The 16,943-nt window shown below is 39.4% G+C and overlaps 3 protein-coding genes across 4 annotated transcripts; all 3 read right to left on the bottom strand.

Annotated features, from left to right (window-relative positions):
* Window positions 1–7,891: 7,891 nt before the first annotated feature.
* On the bottom strand, window positions 7,892–9,601 carry LOC120273071 (probable anion transporter 3, chloroplastic). Its single transcript, XM_039279715.1, has 3 exons — window positions 8,713–9,601; window positions 8,430–8,507; window positions 7,892–8,358 (listed from the first exon to the last, which is right to left on the bottom strand). Exons 1-3 carry the CDS (start codon window positions 8,775–8,777, stop codon window positions 8,058–8,060), a joined length of 444 nt encoding a protein of 147 aa, XP_039135649.1. The 5' UTR covers window positions 8,778–9,601; the 3' UTR covers window positions 7,892–8,057.
* Window positions 9,602–9,713: 112 nt separating this feature from the next.
* LOC120273070 (acyl-coenzyme A thioesterase 13-like) lies at window positions 9,714–11,029 on the bottom strand. Of its 2 annotated transcripts, none has more exons than XM_039279713.1 (3): window positions 10,755–11,025; window positions 10,482–10,622; window positions 9,714–9,968 (listed from the first exon to the last, which is right to left on the bottom strand). In XM_039279713.1, the coding sequence occupies exons 1-3, from the start codon at window positions 10,944–10,946 to the stop codon at window positions 9,825–9,827; spliced, it is 477 nt and encodes a 158-aa protein (XP_039135647.1). In that variant the 5' UTR covers window positions 10,947–11,025; the 3' UTR covers window positions 9,714–9,824. The 2 variants fall into 2 exon arrangements, with proteins under 2 accessions (XP_039135647.1, XP_039135648.1); XM_039279714.1 differs by having other exon boundaries at window positions 9,901–9,979; window positions 10,755–11,029.
* A 1,122-nt stretch (window positions 11,030–12,151) lies between these two features.
* On the bottom strand, window positions 12,152–16,376 carry LOC120273669 (protein NRT1/ PTR FAMILY 8.1-like). Its single transcript, XM_039280345.1, is given in 7 exon segments — window positions 12,152–12,883; window positions 12,885–13,200; window positions 13,531–14,081; window positions 14,165–14,382; window positions 14,483–14,619; window positions 15,073–15,191; window positions 16,207–16,376. Coding segments are annotated over 5 exon segments (1,698 nt in total). The 5' UTR covers window positions 14,592–14,619; window positions 15,073–15,191; window positions 16,207–16,376; the 3' UTR covers window positions 12,152–12,379.
* Window positions 16,377–16,943: the final 567 nt, after the last annotated feature.

Below are 16,943 nucleotides of genomic sequence, written 5' to 3'. Positions count from 1 at the left end.
TTTACACACCCCGGACAGCCGTTTGTTATATTTTACATTCCCTTTAACCCCCCGGCGGTAAGTAGGTTTATGATATGAAATTTCATTTTTGCCTTTACAAAAGGAGGGGAAAATGACGCCCAATCATATCATGTCCAAAAAATTTATTCATAGTTTTTGCAATTTTTTTGCCTCACTTGCTTTTTTTCTCAAACAAAGTTTAGAAGGTTCATATCTTGTTGTTCTTGTCCTTGTTCTTGTTCTTGTTCTTCTTTTTCTTCTTCTTATTTGGTGTTTAAGCGTGCATTCTTTTCTTTCAGTGCGTGTATTGTGGGGTTCAAGAGGGCTTGCAATCTGCACTGTCGTTTCATGACCGCTGTACTGAAGGACGAAAAATCGTAGAGCGAGAAGGCAACACAGGGCGTCCCTGAGGCGAAGAGGATCTAGTCGTGAGCGTCCGAGATCCGCGAGATGCCTTGTAGCCATCTGCACGCTTCGGTCACAATCGCAGATCATCAATGAATCTGTTGTCGAGTAGGCATTGTGTATTGTGTATATACTTCTTATTATTGTTTAAATATTGAACTTTATATTTAAATATGTCTATTACAGTTTAAATATTTTGCTTCTCGTTTAAAAGTTTTAATTTATCGTGTAAAAATACATTTGAATCCGCTTAAAAATATACAACGCAACCGTGTCTTTTGGTCTCCCAGCGTGACTAATACACGCTCGGTTCCCCAAGCGTTTCCACTCCCGGCCTTCATTAAAATCGGAAGCCGAAGCGGCAGCAGGCTGTTGGATTTCGCAGTATAAATGGGAAGGAAGAACCATTTCGTTAACATACAACCACTCTCCTTCCTCTTCTTCTTGTGTGATGGTCATCCTGTCGAGTCGAAAACTTGGTGTTCACAACATTCGCTCCATTCAAACCACATTTTTTAGATCAGAGACTTTTTACAGGATGTGTCATGATTGTTTTCCTCTAGTACGTCATCCATAAACAACCTGTAGGTGAAAACTTGCTTTTTCCTGGCCAAGTTGAAATGCTCTACGGGTAAGCAGTGACGGAAGTGCGTTTCGACTTTGTCAAGAAAAGAAGATTTCACTTACAAGTTGATTGTGGATGATTACCAGAAGAAGGCTCATCACATATCCTTTAAAAGGGACTTGATCTAGAAGAAAATGTGGTCTGACTGGAGCGAGTGTTCTGGACACCCTATTTGAAGGTGTACTTTGACGATTTTGAGGTCCGTGATGGTTACGTCGTGCATTCAACGGAGAGTTTGAAACTTAAACAGAGAATTTTTGTATTGCCTAATGTTCATTCTATTTTTTTCAGAGATTTGTATATGCCATTGTAATTACGTTGATATTTACTAAGAAAATGAATGTTGTATTGTATTGTCTAACGTGAACATTCTATTTCTATCTGAGATTTGTATTTTAAGTACATTTCATTGTAATTACACTGATATTCAATAAGACAATTTTAAACAAAGAAAATGAAATTTAAACAGAGAGAAAGAAAGTTAAAGGGAGAAAGTGATAATTATACACTGAAACTGAATGTTTAACATTAGCCGATAATGAAAATGAAAACGAAACAGAACCCTAGCCGATAATGAACTCTGCGGACTTCAATATCATCCAACAAGAACAGAACCTCAAAACGAAACATGATATTTACAATGAAAGCTGTGCACGACTAGCCATTGTAAAACAAAGCTGATTTTTACAAAGAAAGAAAAGTTATTTGTGTGCCAACTTTTCATTTTTTTAAAAGCAGAGAAAAACATTATTATTACAGGGTTAACACATATATTTAAGTAGAGGCGTTGTTAGTTTAAAGCGGTCGATAGTTATTTTCGCAAGTGACTAGTTCGTCTTAAACTGTAACATGGATATTTAAACAATGACGTTGATAATTAAACAATGAAACTTATAATTAAACAATGAAAGTGCAAGTTAAACAATGAAACTGGATTGTTAAAGAAAGAGTCAAGTATATAAATATAGATACATGTAAATTTACATTGACAAAATTTGTCATGTTCTTCGGAAAAATGAATTGAATTTAAACTGGTTTACATTTGAAAACTAAAGAACGATATACGATGACTATGAACCCGCTTGCGAACACTCCCCTTTGGCGGTGATGCTTGACTGCCCTCCCTCCTTAAGTATCGCGGAAACATACTTTAATCGCAAATAAGGGACGTCCGTCTGCGGTAGCCGTAGCTTCTCATCGGCGAGTAACTGCTCGATAAACCGCATGACATAGACGTTGCAGTCGACACTTCCTTTTTTTTGTCGTGGGGTTTCAGTGTCGTGAACAAGCGGGAACTTTGCGGTCACCGACTCGCCCAACTTAGGGGTGTATTTGAGCCGAGCCGTTCGTGAGTAGCTCGGTGTTCGACTCGATAAAGGCTCGTTCGTGTTTAGCTCATATTGTAAACGAGCCAAGCTTGAACATCATTTTCAAGCTTGATTAATAAACGAGCCAAGCTTGAGCAGCCAAAAGCTCGGCTCGTTTTGGCTCGCGAACACAGCTCGTGACCAAGCTCATGAACAAGCTCATTTATAAGCTCGATTGTGAGCTCGTTTATATATATATATATATATATCTATATTACATTATATATATGTATATGTATATGTATATTAAGGTGTATATGTGACTATGTCATTGTTGTCAATTTGAGTTACACATATAGGGCTATAAACTACTATTCTAAGGCTAAGCTCATTAAAAGCTCAAGTCAACTAGTTCATTAAGTTAAATGAGCCCATAAGATAAACAAGTCAAGCTTGAACACCACCAAACTCGGCTCATTAAATCTTGTGAAGAACTCGTTTATTGTATAATTAAAATCTCATTTATAGTATCATTTACAATTTTATTTGTAACAATCATTAATATAATCAAACTCAAATCGAGTTGAGTCACAATTGATAATAATTCATTAAATAATTTTACTAAATACAAAAAAATAAAAATATAAAAATAGTCAAGCCTTAATCAAGTTAGCTAGTTAAGTCTAAGCTTGAATTTTCTTAACAAGTCGAGCTCGAGCACGAAGCTCGAAAGAAGCCTCGATTAGAGCTCGAGCTCGGTTAAAATAAGTAACGAGACAAGCTTGAACATAAAAAATGAAGCTCGAAGAAAGCTCGGCTCGAGTTCAAGCTCGATTAAATAGTAACAAGCCAAGCTTGAACAAGGTAAAGCTCGGCTCGGCTCGTTTACAGCCCTAGCCCAACTCCTTGTCGATACAAAGGTCGAATAGGTTTCGCTGTCGAGATATACAAGTTGATATTAGAATGCCGATTATTTACCGAACACTATTACTCAAACACAAATTATTAAAGCACTTACCATTTCTAGCGCGTTTTTATCGTATTCCTCGCTTTGGCATGAAGAATAATGCATGTATTCTTGTTTGTCATTGTCAAGGACGACGACATGGAAGTGGCCACTCATAATTATCGGGAGGATGACAATGTCAACTTCATGCACGTTGCGTGTGGCATCTCCGATCATAGCCATAATGGATTCATGTGCGTCGTCGCCCTGCTTTGACATGAACAACGCCAGTGGTCGTGTGATGGAGGTGCGCTTCTTATAACGATATGGCACTACACTCATCGACTTTTGCAATATACATACAAAAGCGTCCATCACATCGTCTGCAACCATCTCCTTCCCCTCAAGCAGGTCGAATAGACTGGACCGTGTGGTGCTGACAGAGTCATTCTTCCACACGACAGTGCTATGGTTGAACGGAACATAGATACGTAAACAATATTGTAAATATTTAACTGATACAACAAGATTTAAAATTCTATGTAAAATATTTAAATGTTAACGATATAAATTAAATGGTAACGTATAATAGTTAAAGATTAACATCTATATATTTAAATGCTATATTAAATGTTTGAATGTTAACTGTAATACTTAAAGGGTAACATGTAATAGTTTAAATGCTATTTGTGATGGTTAGACATTAACGCTCTTACTTAAATGGTAACATATAATAGTTTAAACAATACCCTAAAAACTTCAAACTTACTTGTCCATAGGGTAGTTGAGGAAGATCCTTATCAACTCCTGCTGGTACTTGTTGAGGCGCGATTGACCAACGTATTTTTTCTTCTTCAGAATGAAGACTTTCCGAACTTCTTCTAATTTTTTTATTGGCATTGTTCTTCTCTCTCGTCTCCATTTCGGCGGCATTCCCTTCCTTCGATGGGGGCACGACGACAGCATCAACGGGAGACACTTCCTTACATGCTTCTTGTTGTTGTGGGATTGTGTCTGCCTTCGATGCGGCAAGGTCGGCCGTTAGTTCCACCGTGACTTCGAGTTCGTTGAGGATAGAGTCAACGACCTTCTTAGCCACGGCCACAGCAACAACATCAAGGCGCATACAACGCTGGTCGGTTGTTGTTCTTCGTGGATTGTGTCCATCTTTGATGCCGCAGATCGCCGACGCCTGGCTCCATCGGGTTCATGTTGTCGTTAACAACAGAGTCAACGATCTTATCCACCGCGGCAATCTCAGTGTCATCTGCGATCTCCTCCACCGTGACGGGCATGTCATCATCAAGAATACCATCACCGACCGATGGTGCCGCTATTGTTTTTATCATCACCGCGGGTGGAGACGGAGGCATTATTGTTTTTCTTTCTGCAAGCCTCTTCGAATGAGGCCGCCTTCGAATGACCACCCCGATGATGTCCTCGTCGTCGACTCGACGGGCGTCCGTCCCCGGTGCTTCATTTGTTTGGAGGGAAGGCGCAATGATCGTGAGTGTGACCGCCTTCCAACGCCTCAACTCGAGCGATGCCGAGAGAACTCGGTCATCAAAATCGCAAGCCCGCGGAAGAGTTGTAGTGACATCTTCACCTAGTGCCGGCGGGGGCTCTGCCATGGTCGGGCGGGGTAGGCGAGGGCTTCTTCGGCCTCGAGGAATGCGTGCGCGTTTTAGGCTGGAAGTAGGAGAACGGCGTCGAGCGCGCACGGAAGAGGTTGCCGTCTCATCTTGCCTTCGAGCAAGCGGTTCGAGCAATAGCATCCAACCGACGGTTGGCCTGAACAAATATTTCTTCATCAGCATTCGTCGGAACTAGCTCAGGAAACTAACATGCGTAAACCAAACAATCTTAGCGAAATCATTCAGTTTAAACAATAAAAACTATATTTAAAAATGTAACTTATATATTTAAACGTTATAGCGTATTAGGTTAAACAGAGAACAAAATATTTAAACATTAAAGAAACGGTTTAAACGGTAGATGAACAAAGTTAAACGGTAAATAATATTTTTAAACATTAACGCCTAAGGTTAGACATATTGTTTTTGAATTATTACCTCTTTTCCTTCGAGAGATGACAAACTCGTTTCTATCGTCGCTTGCTTCCGGTAAGTATTTTCACCGTAGCACAGCATCCTTGGGATCTTGCAGAACGGACTTTCTTTCCGGGCTCCGGTCACCTAGAAAACCAGTATGTTAAGCGCGACCGCGAACCCTTAATATACCGGTGTTGGTCTTCTTCCCCGCAGATCTAGATTGCACTCGAGCGGCGGCTTGTGGAATGTCCTCCATAAGCCACTTGATGCGTCGCCCCGCGCCCTACGCGTATCGCCTCATGGCGTGTAGATCATCGACATAATCAACGATCCAGCTTAGGGAACCGAGCAGACGTATTGGGAAGAGGATTGTACCTGTGAGGTACACCATCAATAGTTTGACAAAAATTTTCTTCTCTCCCTCGACAAACGAAGTTCGTCAAGAGTGCTCTCGACGGAGTCTCGCGTCTCTCGACGCTTTTCGATAAATACCTCTCTTCGAAAAGTCGAGCGTGTTTTCTTCTTCGAAACACGATCGCGTCTCCATCGCAACGCGTACTCAAGAACGAGGGGTCACATCTTCGAGCCCTCGAAAGTCGGCATGCTTTCCCGATCCCGAATTTATTAGCTGCGGCTATTATACCTTTGCAACGAGAATCAAGAAGGGCCCGCTCTTGGAATACGCCTCCAACTCAAGAATGTCGCGAATCGGTGTCCTTCTGATGATCTCCCGATGTCGAGGGATCATGTGAACTTTCAATTCGACCCACGGTCTCCACTACCGTGTCATGTAGCATCGCCCATTAACTAGATTGACTGCCATAATCACAAGCCTGCGACAATAACAGGACATTCAGATATCAGTATTCACAAATTGATAAGCGGAATTATAAGTTGTTAAACCAGAACTCTCAATTCTTAAACATTGATATCATTTGCTAAACAGAGAACTATATTATTAAACGAGAGATACAAATAGTTAAACGGAGACGACAAAAACTTAAACTGGAAAAAGCTCATTATTTAAACGTAGACCTCTAGTTTTTACAACTTCAACCATATCAACTCGAAAGGGTAAACGTAGATTATAAACATTACACAAATCACAACAATCGAAAAAAACCATTTCGATCGTACATACATGATCGAAAATGTAAAACAAAACAAAACACCCTAGCCGAGAGATCTCCCCTGCAGACTAACAAAAACCCCACCCGATCAATCCCCATGCAGTGCTTGATGTCTTCCAAGAAAAAACAAAAAATCACAAAACAAAACCGAAAAATGTCTCTTCATAACAGAATAATTAACAAAAAACCATAATCAATACTTTAGACTGCAAAGTGATGAAATGCCGAATACTTGCGGGGACTTCTCCTTCGAGACGCCGAGTGGAAAGGGAAGAGTGGAGACGCGAGTTAGAGAAGACAAATGGCTGGAGACGCTGAGTTGAGAGAAGACAAGCAGCTGTAGCCCAAAGAAAAACCCACCTACTTCCTCTCACACCGCGAAATGAGTGCAGCCACGACTTCCCGCTGCAAGGGCATTTTTCGTCCCATAAAATTTAAAAAACACTCCGTTTAATGCCGTTACGTACTTTGGGGGTTTGAAAATCATGGAGTATAAAAGGAAGGGGTTTTTGGGTATTGCAAAACTATGGGGATTTTTTTGGCAATATGGCAAAGTTTGGGGTTTTTTTTGGCAATTCTACCTTAAAAAAAATCCATTTTTTTCTCCCAAATGTAAAGTGTAATAGTCGAAGTTCATGTTTATTAAAAAACTATAAATATAACTTATTTAATTAAAAAAAAATTATTTTAAAAATTTATAACCATCGTCAACCATTGGATAACCCAATGGTATGATACTAAAGTATAAGGGGAAGTCATAGGTTCAAATCTCTCCCCCGACAGTATTGTTTACCGTACTGTTCATATGATGTTCACCCGGGGTTCTTATAATACTGTACATACACATACATTGTACATCATCCGGTTCCAGTACTGTTCGGTTTCGTTTATATTCATATAAAAAAGGCACTTGTCGTCTATTATTAAAAAAATTTATGACCATCTAGTCAAAATTTTAACCCAATCATTTTAAGTTTTGAAATACTTGAATATAGACACATCTATAGGTTGAGCCACATTTGAAATGAACCAAAGTTTGTAGATAACAAGATTTTTGAAATAAAGTTATTCAAAGAGGAGCAGCAGCAGGAGATACTCCAGGGAAAGTTATTCTCATAGTCGCAGCATTGGTTCTCTATCAAAGTCCGCCTCATGTTCTTTGTCTGACTGAGTGGTACCTGTGGGGCTTCTGGGCTAAAACACTTAAAAATAGTTTCAGTATCCCTTATATTATACAGTCAGAATTTTCATGAGCCCTGCTCTGTTTGGTATCATAGAGTTGTTGAACTTAATTATGGTATGGTTTCATTTGTTCTCGGCTGATGAATGTTGAATTTGCAGACTCTCTGTAAGATAACAATAAAAAATGTCTGCGCCCAGGCAGTGGAGAACCTTAGAAGAGCTATATATTAATCTTGTTATGAAAATGTAACTTGCCTCTTGTGGGGAATAGATGCCAAAAGAGAGCCAAGGCCACACATGAGAGAAGTGAGTACTAAAGACCCTTTAAAGAAGCCCATTTTCTCTACAAAACTCTCTGCCGATTGTTTTCACTGCTAGGGTCAGTGTTCCAGCATTCAGCCGTTTTGACAATCACTCCAGCACACCATAAATGAAAAAATATAGAATACCAGGTTTAAGTAAAAGGGCATCCAGCAAAGCATAACAAAAAACATGTTGAAGTAGAAGGGCATCCAGTAGCCAAAGCTGGTAAAACCCGCTGTGCATAGCATTTGCAGAAGCCAAAGCCCATGTTGGCATCTCGTGGAGTAATTTCCTCAAAAGGAGGGAATACCCTGGAATTTCCAAATTTCTTTTATGAGGCAATGGTGCCTTGCAGCTCATACTTGAATATTTGGGAATGTCTCTCTGGACTGCTTCATGCTGCAGAGAGCTATACCAATACTCAAAGAAACGCAAATAATCCAAATATCATCAAAGGTCAAAATGTTCCAGAATCCAGACCTTCCCATGATGATTGGTGATATCAAAAGCCCAATTGCACTGCCAGGGTGAAGTCCAGACATACGACTTCCAATAGCCCTAAATCATTCTGTTTTAGGGACCCTCTACAGGAAAATCCTTGTTTAAACAACTCCGATATACTTACTACCAATTGTAAAGGCTTCAAAGGAAAAAGGCAAAATAATATATGCTGCAAATATTCAGTTGAACCACGCTTGGTGTAGACAGAATCATGATTTAGAAACAACAAACATTTTGAAAACAAGATGATTCAAACTAATACCTTGAGATCATGCTGTTCATGCTAGGGAGCACCACTCCTTCAGCAGCTCCAAGAAGGATTCTCATAGCAAGTAGATATCATAAATAAGCCTCGGCAACCCAAGGAGTGAGGAAAGTGGTCATCCACCACAGGGTCATACCCCATGCCATCACCAACTTACCACCATAGTAACCAACATCAACCAAAGCCTCCCCAACTATGGGTGGCACATCAAATACCCACCCCCATAAAAAGGATGACTGTGTTTAAAGATTTATAGATAATCAGAGGGCAGAATTCAATTCTGGCTAAATCCCATGAAGAAACAATTGAATCCTCCCTCAAACTAAAGGTAACACTAGCAAGTCACCTTCATTTGGGAGGAAAAAATAATTTGTATAAGGCTGAAAACTGCATGAAGTCAATAAAAAGGAGTCTCCTGCTAATCTGGTTAGTCCAATCTGGATTCTAATGTAATAGCCCCAATAACATATCCGTATAGCTAATTGGTTATCAGAGTTTCACAAACACTAAGAAAAATCCAGAGGTTTTCCAATAGGCAATGGAAAGAGAAATAGCTATCTGAACAATTCTAGAGAAAAACTGGGTCGAGGAATGAGCCAGTGAAAGGGGAACAATGGCCACAGACATGACCTCATGATCGACATTGTAAAGGACAATAGCTAGGCCCAGCATGGAGACTACCTTCACTCACTTTGAGGTAATGACCTGCAAGAAGCTCGAGCTCTGCAATTAACTCTAGGGAAAGAGAGATTGGGAAGCATCAGTTGGAGAAGCCCTAACTAGAAATGGAGCGCAGAGCTGGCAGTGACTTCCATAGAGTTGATCTTTTCGGTAACTAATGTAAGGATGATGATGTGGTGGTGTGAAGGACAGCATGGAGCTGGATTTCGGGAAAAGAGGGATTGGGAGCCCAATACATAAGTTTGTGAACCGGGACTTCATCAGAGACAAAGACTTGTTCATAAATTAATTATAAAGGAGAAGGACATCCATGGAGATGGATTTCTGAAAGTGTTATTTATGTATTCATAATCAAACTGCTCCCCTTGTCATCTTAATTATAAAGGAGTGTACACAAGGTTCAATAAATTGATTTCAGAAATCAACAATCAAATCTTGCTTAGAAGATTACCAAACAAAGAATGCCGACCCTCAGCCACAACATCTCCTGTTGCTTTGTTTTTCATTAGCACGGAAGTTCCAGAGTAGCCTCCTTTGTGGCCCAAAACCTTGGCCGTGATCTCCAACTCATCCTGCTCACAAACTAAAAAAAAATGAGAGAGAGATGATATAGAGAGCTTGTGCAACAAGAGATGAAAGCCTGAATAATATATTTCACAGATGTAGATGAGCAACCATCAGTACCACTACCATTCCATTGCAAAATATATCTGTAGAGCAAACACATGTTTAATCATAACTTATAATAAAACTTCCAGCAGAAAATGAGGATCTCTATGTGTGTGTGTGTGTGTGTGAGAGAGAGAGAGAGAGAGAGAGAGAGAGGGAGAGAGAGAGAGATAACCACAGTCAAAAAGAGCAAATATTTCCTTTTTAAAGCCAAAATTGAAATCGATATAAGGAAATGGGTTAAGGCATGCAAATGATCTATTTCTCTTGTTGTTCTAGATATAATCTAGTTTATGAGGATTTGGTTTCTAATACATGCTGAATTGCTGAATTGCTGATTGAAATCAAGAGTTGAATATCAAAATAAATTCAAAGCAAAATTATGCCAACAAGGGAGGAGAAGTTAACAAGTTTACATGGATCCGGGCCGCAGACATGTAGGAGATGGACATGTCGACGGAGACCTTGGTGTGCTGACCATCAGCAAGTATGACGGCCCCTCCAATCTCATCCACTAGGTTTGCTATCGCACCAGCAGACAAGTTCCCGTCAACACCCTGCAAAATGAAAAATAAAAGAAACCATTGATATGTTATTCATACACAGATGGGTCATGGATCAAAGAAAGTTTCCATCTTTTGATCTCACAAGTCACGAGGCCCCTCATCATAAGGCAATCAGGAACTGACCGTAAGTCTGGGAGGGACCGTGAAGGTGCAGGTGAGAGATCCACGCTGGATGCTGTCCACTCGGATGCCTCGAAGAGCCAAGGCTTCGAAGAAACTAGCGGCGAGACCAGCGCGGTGTGGCCGGACCTCCAGCGCCGAAACGCTCTTCGATTCGCTATCTCCACGAACCAGGAATTCCCTCGTCCTCTCCATCTGGGATCAACAAGATGACTGAAGGATGGCCCAAAGTTCAGAACCCTCTCATCATCTCATGATTCTCATCTCAAATGTTATGGTGCTTAAGATTTTTACATTATTTATTTATCATTTATTATAGGTAACTTTACTAGTTCCTTCTACTATATTTTTAAAATAGATAAGTCACTTTTTACCCAAAGATTTTGGATTTTTTTTCAATGCAATTATTTATTAAAATATTTCATCACAGCGAAATATAATGTCTTTATATTAAAAATGTTTTTGCTAAAGTGTCATCGGAGCTTCAAATCGTCGTTGCAATCATTTACATTCATCATCATGTGTCATGTGTCATCGGAGCATCGAATCCACTGACCACCTCCTTTTCCAGTGCTTCTGTTGCCACATCCATCTGGAATTTTTTTGTCCATCTGCTGGGCCTAAAGGAACGCCCCCTATCAGACTTGTGGGGGGCTTTGGAGGAATAACATCCGGAAGCCTCTTAGTCTTTCTCTGGGATTTGCTTGCAAAAGCAATCACTTGGAATATTTTGTTTGAAAGAAATGCGCGCATTTTTAATTCTGTTTGCCTTCTAGATAATTTCATTATTTGAAAATTGCTCATTTGTTTCTCCTTTGGTTTTCCGCAGTTCTAGATTCAAAGAAGGCCAGATTAAAGGAATCAGTGGCTAAAATCAAGTACAGCCTTGATTTTCTCTCCTCCAGGGACGTGACACAGCGTGTCCCCCCTGAGACCTCCCCATCTGTTGTTTTTTGGGAGTTCTGTTGTGGACCTTGTTGGTCGTTTTTTGTTACTTATGTTTGGTTTCTTCTTTTTAATGGATGTGGTTTATCCATTTTTTTTTTTAAAAAAAAAAAGTTTTTGCTAATCTCAATTATAATTAAAGTTAATTGTATGTTTCTATTTTTTAGTAGAAACAACTCTAAATGTGAGAATAGAGAACTCAACCAATATAGTGAAAAGAAAGAAATCTATAGTTAGAATTTGTTACTACTTTAATTCTAAATTATGTGATTGAAAAAAAATTGAACCATGAAACCATGCCGGTGGTCAAGACTAAATTATTTTCTTCATGTTTGGCTTGTTTTGGCCTTGTTACTTCCCAACCATGCCGGTATTGTTTATAAGTAACTATTAGTTCCGTGCACGAGCCACAGTGCCACACGTTCATAAGAAAAGATAAATTATTTGGGGCCATCTATTCTTGACCATAAATGAGACTTGAAAGAATTAAACCAGTTGATGTTTCTAAAATATTTACAAGATAAAGCCACTTAAAATTAAGAATCCGAGAATCTAATAAAAGACAGCAAATTGATTGGCAATTCATTCGATCACACAGTTGCACAATCTTCTACAGCTGATCCAGCAAGCTTGCTGTCAATCCATCCTAACTAGACACAATAGCGTCAACCAACCGGAGCAATCTAAAGAGTCTTTTTGTAAGTGTACCATTTGGCTATGATAAGATAGACAAAGAAGTTGAGCAGGCTGAGGATCGCCAGGAGCCAATAGAAGTAGTCGAGATGGCCACGGTTAAGATTGTCCGGGATCCATCCAAGCCTCCCGTTTGTTGTAGTGATATGGGTGACAATGGTAACAAGAAGAGTGCTCAAGTAATTCCCCAGTGCAACAGTGGTGAGGGACAGAGCAGAGCACAAGCTTCTCATGGCATCTGGTGCCTGGTCGTAGAAGAACTCCAACTGTCCGATAAAAGTGAAAACCTCTGCAGCGCCAATGATGAAGTACTGAGGTATTTGCCAGAATATAGAAATGGGTATGGGGTCCTTCGAGTCGTAAAGGTTGTCCCGTGCCACTAGCCGCAACCTTACAACCTCCAGAATCCCAGCCGCAATCATGGAGAAAATGGAGATCAACAGGCCAATGCCCATCCTTGTCAACTGTGTGAAGCCCCGATCATTGCCCGTGATTTCGGCGAGCTGCCGGTACAATAAGCTTATCATAGATTGGGACCCAAACAAGGACGCTGATGGTATCAAAGATTGACAGAGAAGCTGATGGGATCTCAAAGTGAGGACCCATGTGAGGATCAAGGGTGTTGCCTTGGAGTACAAACATGGTGCTCATCTGGCTATATACTGTTGAGAAGATGATGCCGCTGGCCCATATTGGAAGGAGACGCACAATGCTCTTGAGTTCCTCCACTTGAGTCACAGTACACAACCTCCATGGGTTCACAGCCTTGGTCTGGTCCTCTTGCGCCACCACAGCTGCCTTGTCAAGGCATCTGTTGAGAAAGACACAAGCTCAGCAAACAAGAGTGTGTTACCGTAAAGAACATCACCATCGTAAGGAGGCTGAATGAGCAAGTAATACAACCACACAAAGAAGAAAAAACAAAAACAAAATTGCAAACGGGCTTGAAATGGATTGCTGGAGATATAATCTCGTAATGCTTTCATCTATATACAAGCTTAAGAGGACAATAGCCGTTGACTATAATTTGCATTGAAAATGATGTCATACTCAAATCTTTTATATTAAGAAAATTTTCATAATCAAGATAAGATCATACGAAGTCCATGATAGAAATAGAAAGTTTCTTCATACTACTCACCTAAACTCTTCTGTGTGGTCAAGTTTCCGACTACCTTCAATAGCAGATTCCTTATCCGTAATTTCATAAAGAAGAGATTTATCGGCAGGCATCTCCACCCTGCATTTCCTAAATGATGCTATGATAACCTGAGCGATACGAGTAAGGGGGCTTCCTCCTGGTTTCTGGTGCCTATACAGCCTACTGCCCAAGAAGAAGCTAACAACTGCAATAGCCATTGCCACTGCTGGGATCCCAAACCCCCATCCCCATCCCACGTTCATCTGTATCCATACGAGCACCGAAGCTGCAATAAGGGCACCAACATTGATTGAAAAATAAAACCAATTGAAGAAGGAGCTCTTGCTTCTCTTCTCAGATTCATCTGAATCATCAAACTGGTCCGCACCGAATGATGAGACACAAGGTTTAATGCCTCCAGTCCCTAGTGCAATGAGATAGAGTGCCACAAAAACAACAGCAGTCTGCGCATTAGTTGGGTCACAAACACCACCATGGCAGGAAGCCTTTAGACCCTTGACTGATGCTGTCATTGTTAACAGGGTCAGACCCTGCATACATGCAGAATTCATTTCAGTTCATGAAGTGAAGAGACATAAGTAAATAATGGCACAATAATTTTAGTAATCCCTACGAATATATAGACAATCATGAAACTGGCAATTGTCCAATATCTTCCCCAGTAGGCATCAGCAATAAAAGCACCCACGAGTGGCATTATATAGCATGTCCCCGACCAGTTAGTAACATTGTTTGCTGCTGTTGCGTTCCCTTGGTTAAGGCGGATCTTCATGTAGTTCACCAGATTGGTGCTCATTCCATAGTATGCCAATCTTTCACAGCACTCGTTTGCTGCATAGTAATTCCAGGAATTTGCATTAAATAGCAATATAGCATTGAAAACAAGTAAACTTACTGATAACACGAGTACGAAAGAGCATGGAAACTTTACCAAGGATGTAGGGGCAAGCCCTCCATTTTCCAGTATTTTTCTTGAGTGCAGGATTCCCACGGATATCTGTTGTCCCATCCTTTGTGTACTTATCATCAATTCCTTCCATGGAGTTGAACTGCTAGTCAAGTAAACTGCTGCAGTTTCAAATAAACAATGTTCTCATCAAAGTTAATCCAAGGAAGGTGGTTTGTGCAAACATTGATGCCATCCCAAGAGATGGAAACATGGTATCAGATGGGTTTGCTGCACACGACAGGAGATTACCAAATATCTCTTTATTTCACAAAGTTTAGAGATGAAGTTGACAAAGAGAATAGGCCTTTTTTTCTTTATTTTCTAGTTGTATGGTGTATTTAGGCTCTAGGTTGTTTTTTTATATAAATTAGTGACAAAGTATTTTTTTATTTTTTTTTGCATTGTGTTTGAAAATTTTCAAATTCAAGACCTCCCAAATACAAAGTAAGGCAGGAAACCACTAGACTATATCTTGGTTCCTTCTATTTGTCTTCAATAAAACTCAATTGCAGTGGTTTTATCCAAAATAAAATAAAAACAAATTACAAGAAAAGGGTTGCACAATGTCTCACCAGCAAAGATGAGTGAATTGCGTATTTTAATGCTCGCAGCCAACCGCAAAGGAGAGAGCAAAGGAGAGAGCAGGATTCAACACATCATATGCTTGGTGGATCAATGGAAGAAACACTAGCTAGATGGATAGGATGAACTTATTTAGATTTTGTTTTATCCCTCAACTATTTTAAAGATAAACTCTTATTTGATTTGCAATATAAAATAAATATATGCCATGCATGTTAAAAAAACCTAAATTAATAAACAAGGATTAATTTAAAAAAATAATAATTTTATTAGATAAAGATTATTATATCTATGTCAATACTTCAAATTTTTTTTTTTAACAAAATAAGTAAATCACAATTTTATTATTATTATTTTTTAACAAAATAGATAAATCACAATATTATTAAATCCGTATTTGGATTTGATTCGCCAGCAGATAATGATTTTAGAAAAGACGCAGATAAACGAACATACAATCAATATCAAAGTCAAAATAATCGGCAGCATTCTATTGGAAAAAAAAAAAATCTTAAGAAGGATCATGGGCTTGGCCCAACCAAAATAAACGGTGTATGACCAACCAGATCCAGGAGATGAGGATCGTCAGCGTTGAGATATGGGAATGCTCCCAATTCCGGCAGCACACCTCTATTTTTTTACTCCGGGACAACCCGAGGCCAGACAAAGCGTATGCATTTGATTTTTTTTTTTTTAATTAAGAAAAAAAAAGAAGCTTAACTTATACAGCTCATATGTGTAGAATTGATTCTTTGTAGATTAATAATAAAAAAAAAAATCAACAACACTTGGGATGAGCAAACAATAAACAGATCACAGGAAAGTTGAAAGAAAAGAAAAAAAAAGGGAATGGAAGCATCATCAATGTAGTTGATGGGGCCACAGGGAGAAGAGCAGTATATGAGGCTAGGGCATCTAATTATTCCCCAATTAGGGCATAACAAGGATTAGACAGACGGGGATGCAAAGATACTCAATCAGGTTAGGACCCCCAAATAGATTCACTTAAAAATCATCATAATGATCTTGTTAGAGAAGAAAAATCCACATTATGAATCCAATCCAACAGGAAGAGGAAAAGGAAAACGAAAAAACAAAAAAAAAGTGCGGGAAACTGATCGTACCTTCCCTTGAGTATTGAGCGACCAAACTAAGCTGCTATGCACTGGCCTGCAGAAATAACATGCGGACATAAAACATAGATATATAGTCAGAGCAAGGAGTGGTGCTTCTCTCTCTCTCTCTGTCTCTGATATCACCGTCGAACAAAGAGAAAAAAGGAATTCGGTTAAGGAAAGAAAGAAATCAATTACTGACAGCTGTAGCCCTCCTCCTTAAAAAGGAATAAATAAATAAAATTAAAACCTTTTAGCCACGTGGCGTGCGGAGATTCCGGGGAGTATATTTCTTGCTCTGCTCACCCCCTTGGGTCCGTTAAGTGGATACGTGAAATCCGGAATCGTGAAACCATCATATTTTTTTATTATTTAATGTACCGTGAATCATCATCCATCCAGGCGAATCCTAAATAGTAAATACCCAAAAGAAAATGGGTAGAAAAACATTTATGCACCCAGAACCAAGCTAGAGTGTCTGTAACATTCATTCAATCTCGAATTTCTTAGCTCACTATCGAACCTAGCAAATTGACCTCTAATACTGAACTCGGTAAAAGTGGTTAATGGTTCAGATGGCCCAGTGACATTATAACTGGATAATCTACTTCTAGCAATTGGCTTCAAAGTATTACTAATTTTTTTTTATATAGATTTTTTTTATTATATTTTTTTATTATTAGTGGGTCATGTTACCCCTGTACTTTCAATTTATTATATTAGTTTTTAATTTTTTTTTAATCACC

The sequence above is a fragment of the Dioscorea cayenensis genome, chromosome 12 (genome assembly GCF_009730915.1).
Source record: "Dioscorea cayenensis subsp. rotundata cultivar TDr96_F1 chromosome 12, TDr96_F1_v2_PseudoChromosome.rev07_lg8_w22 25.fasta, whole genome shotgun sequence".
Taxonomy (NCBI): Eukaryota; Viridiplantae; Streptophyta; class Magnoliopsida; order Dioscoreales; family Dioscoreaceae; genus Dioscorea; species Dioscorea cayenensis.
The sequence above is the reverse complement of the archived record's forward strand: the minus strand, read 5'-3'. Positions and strand labels throughout refer to the sequence as shown.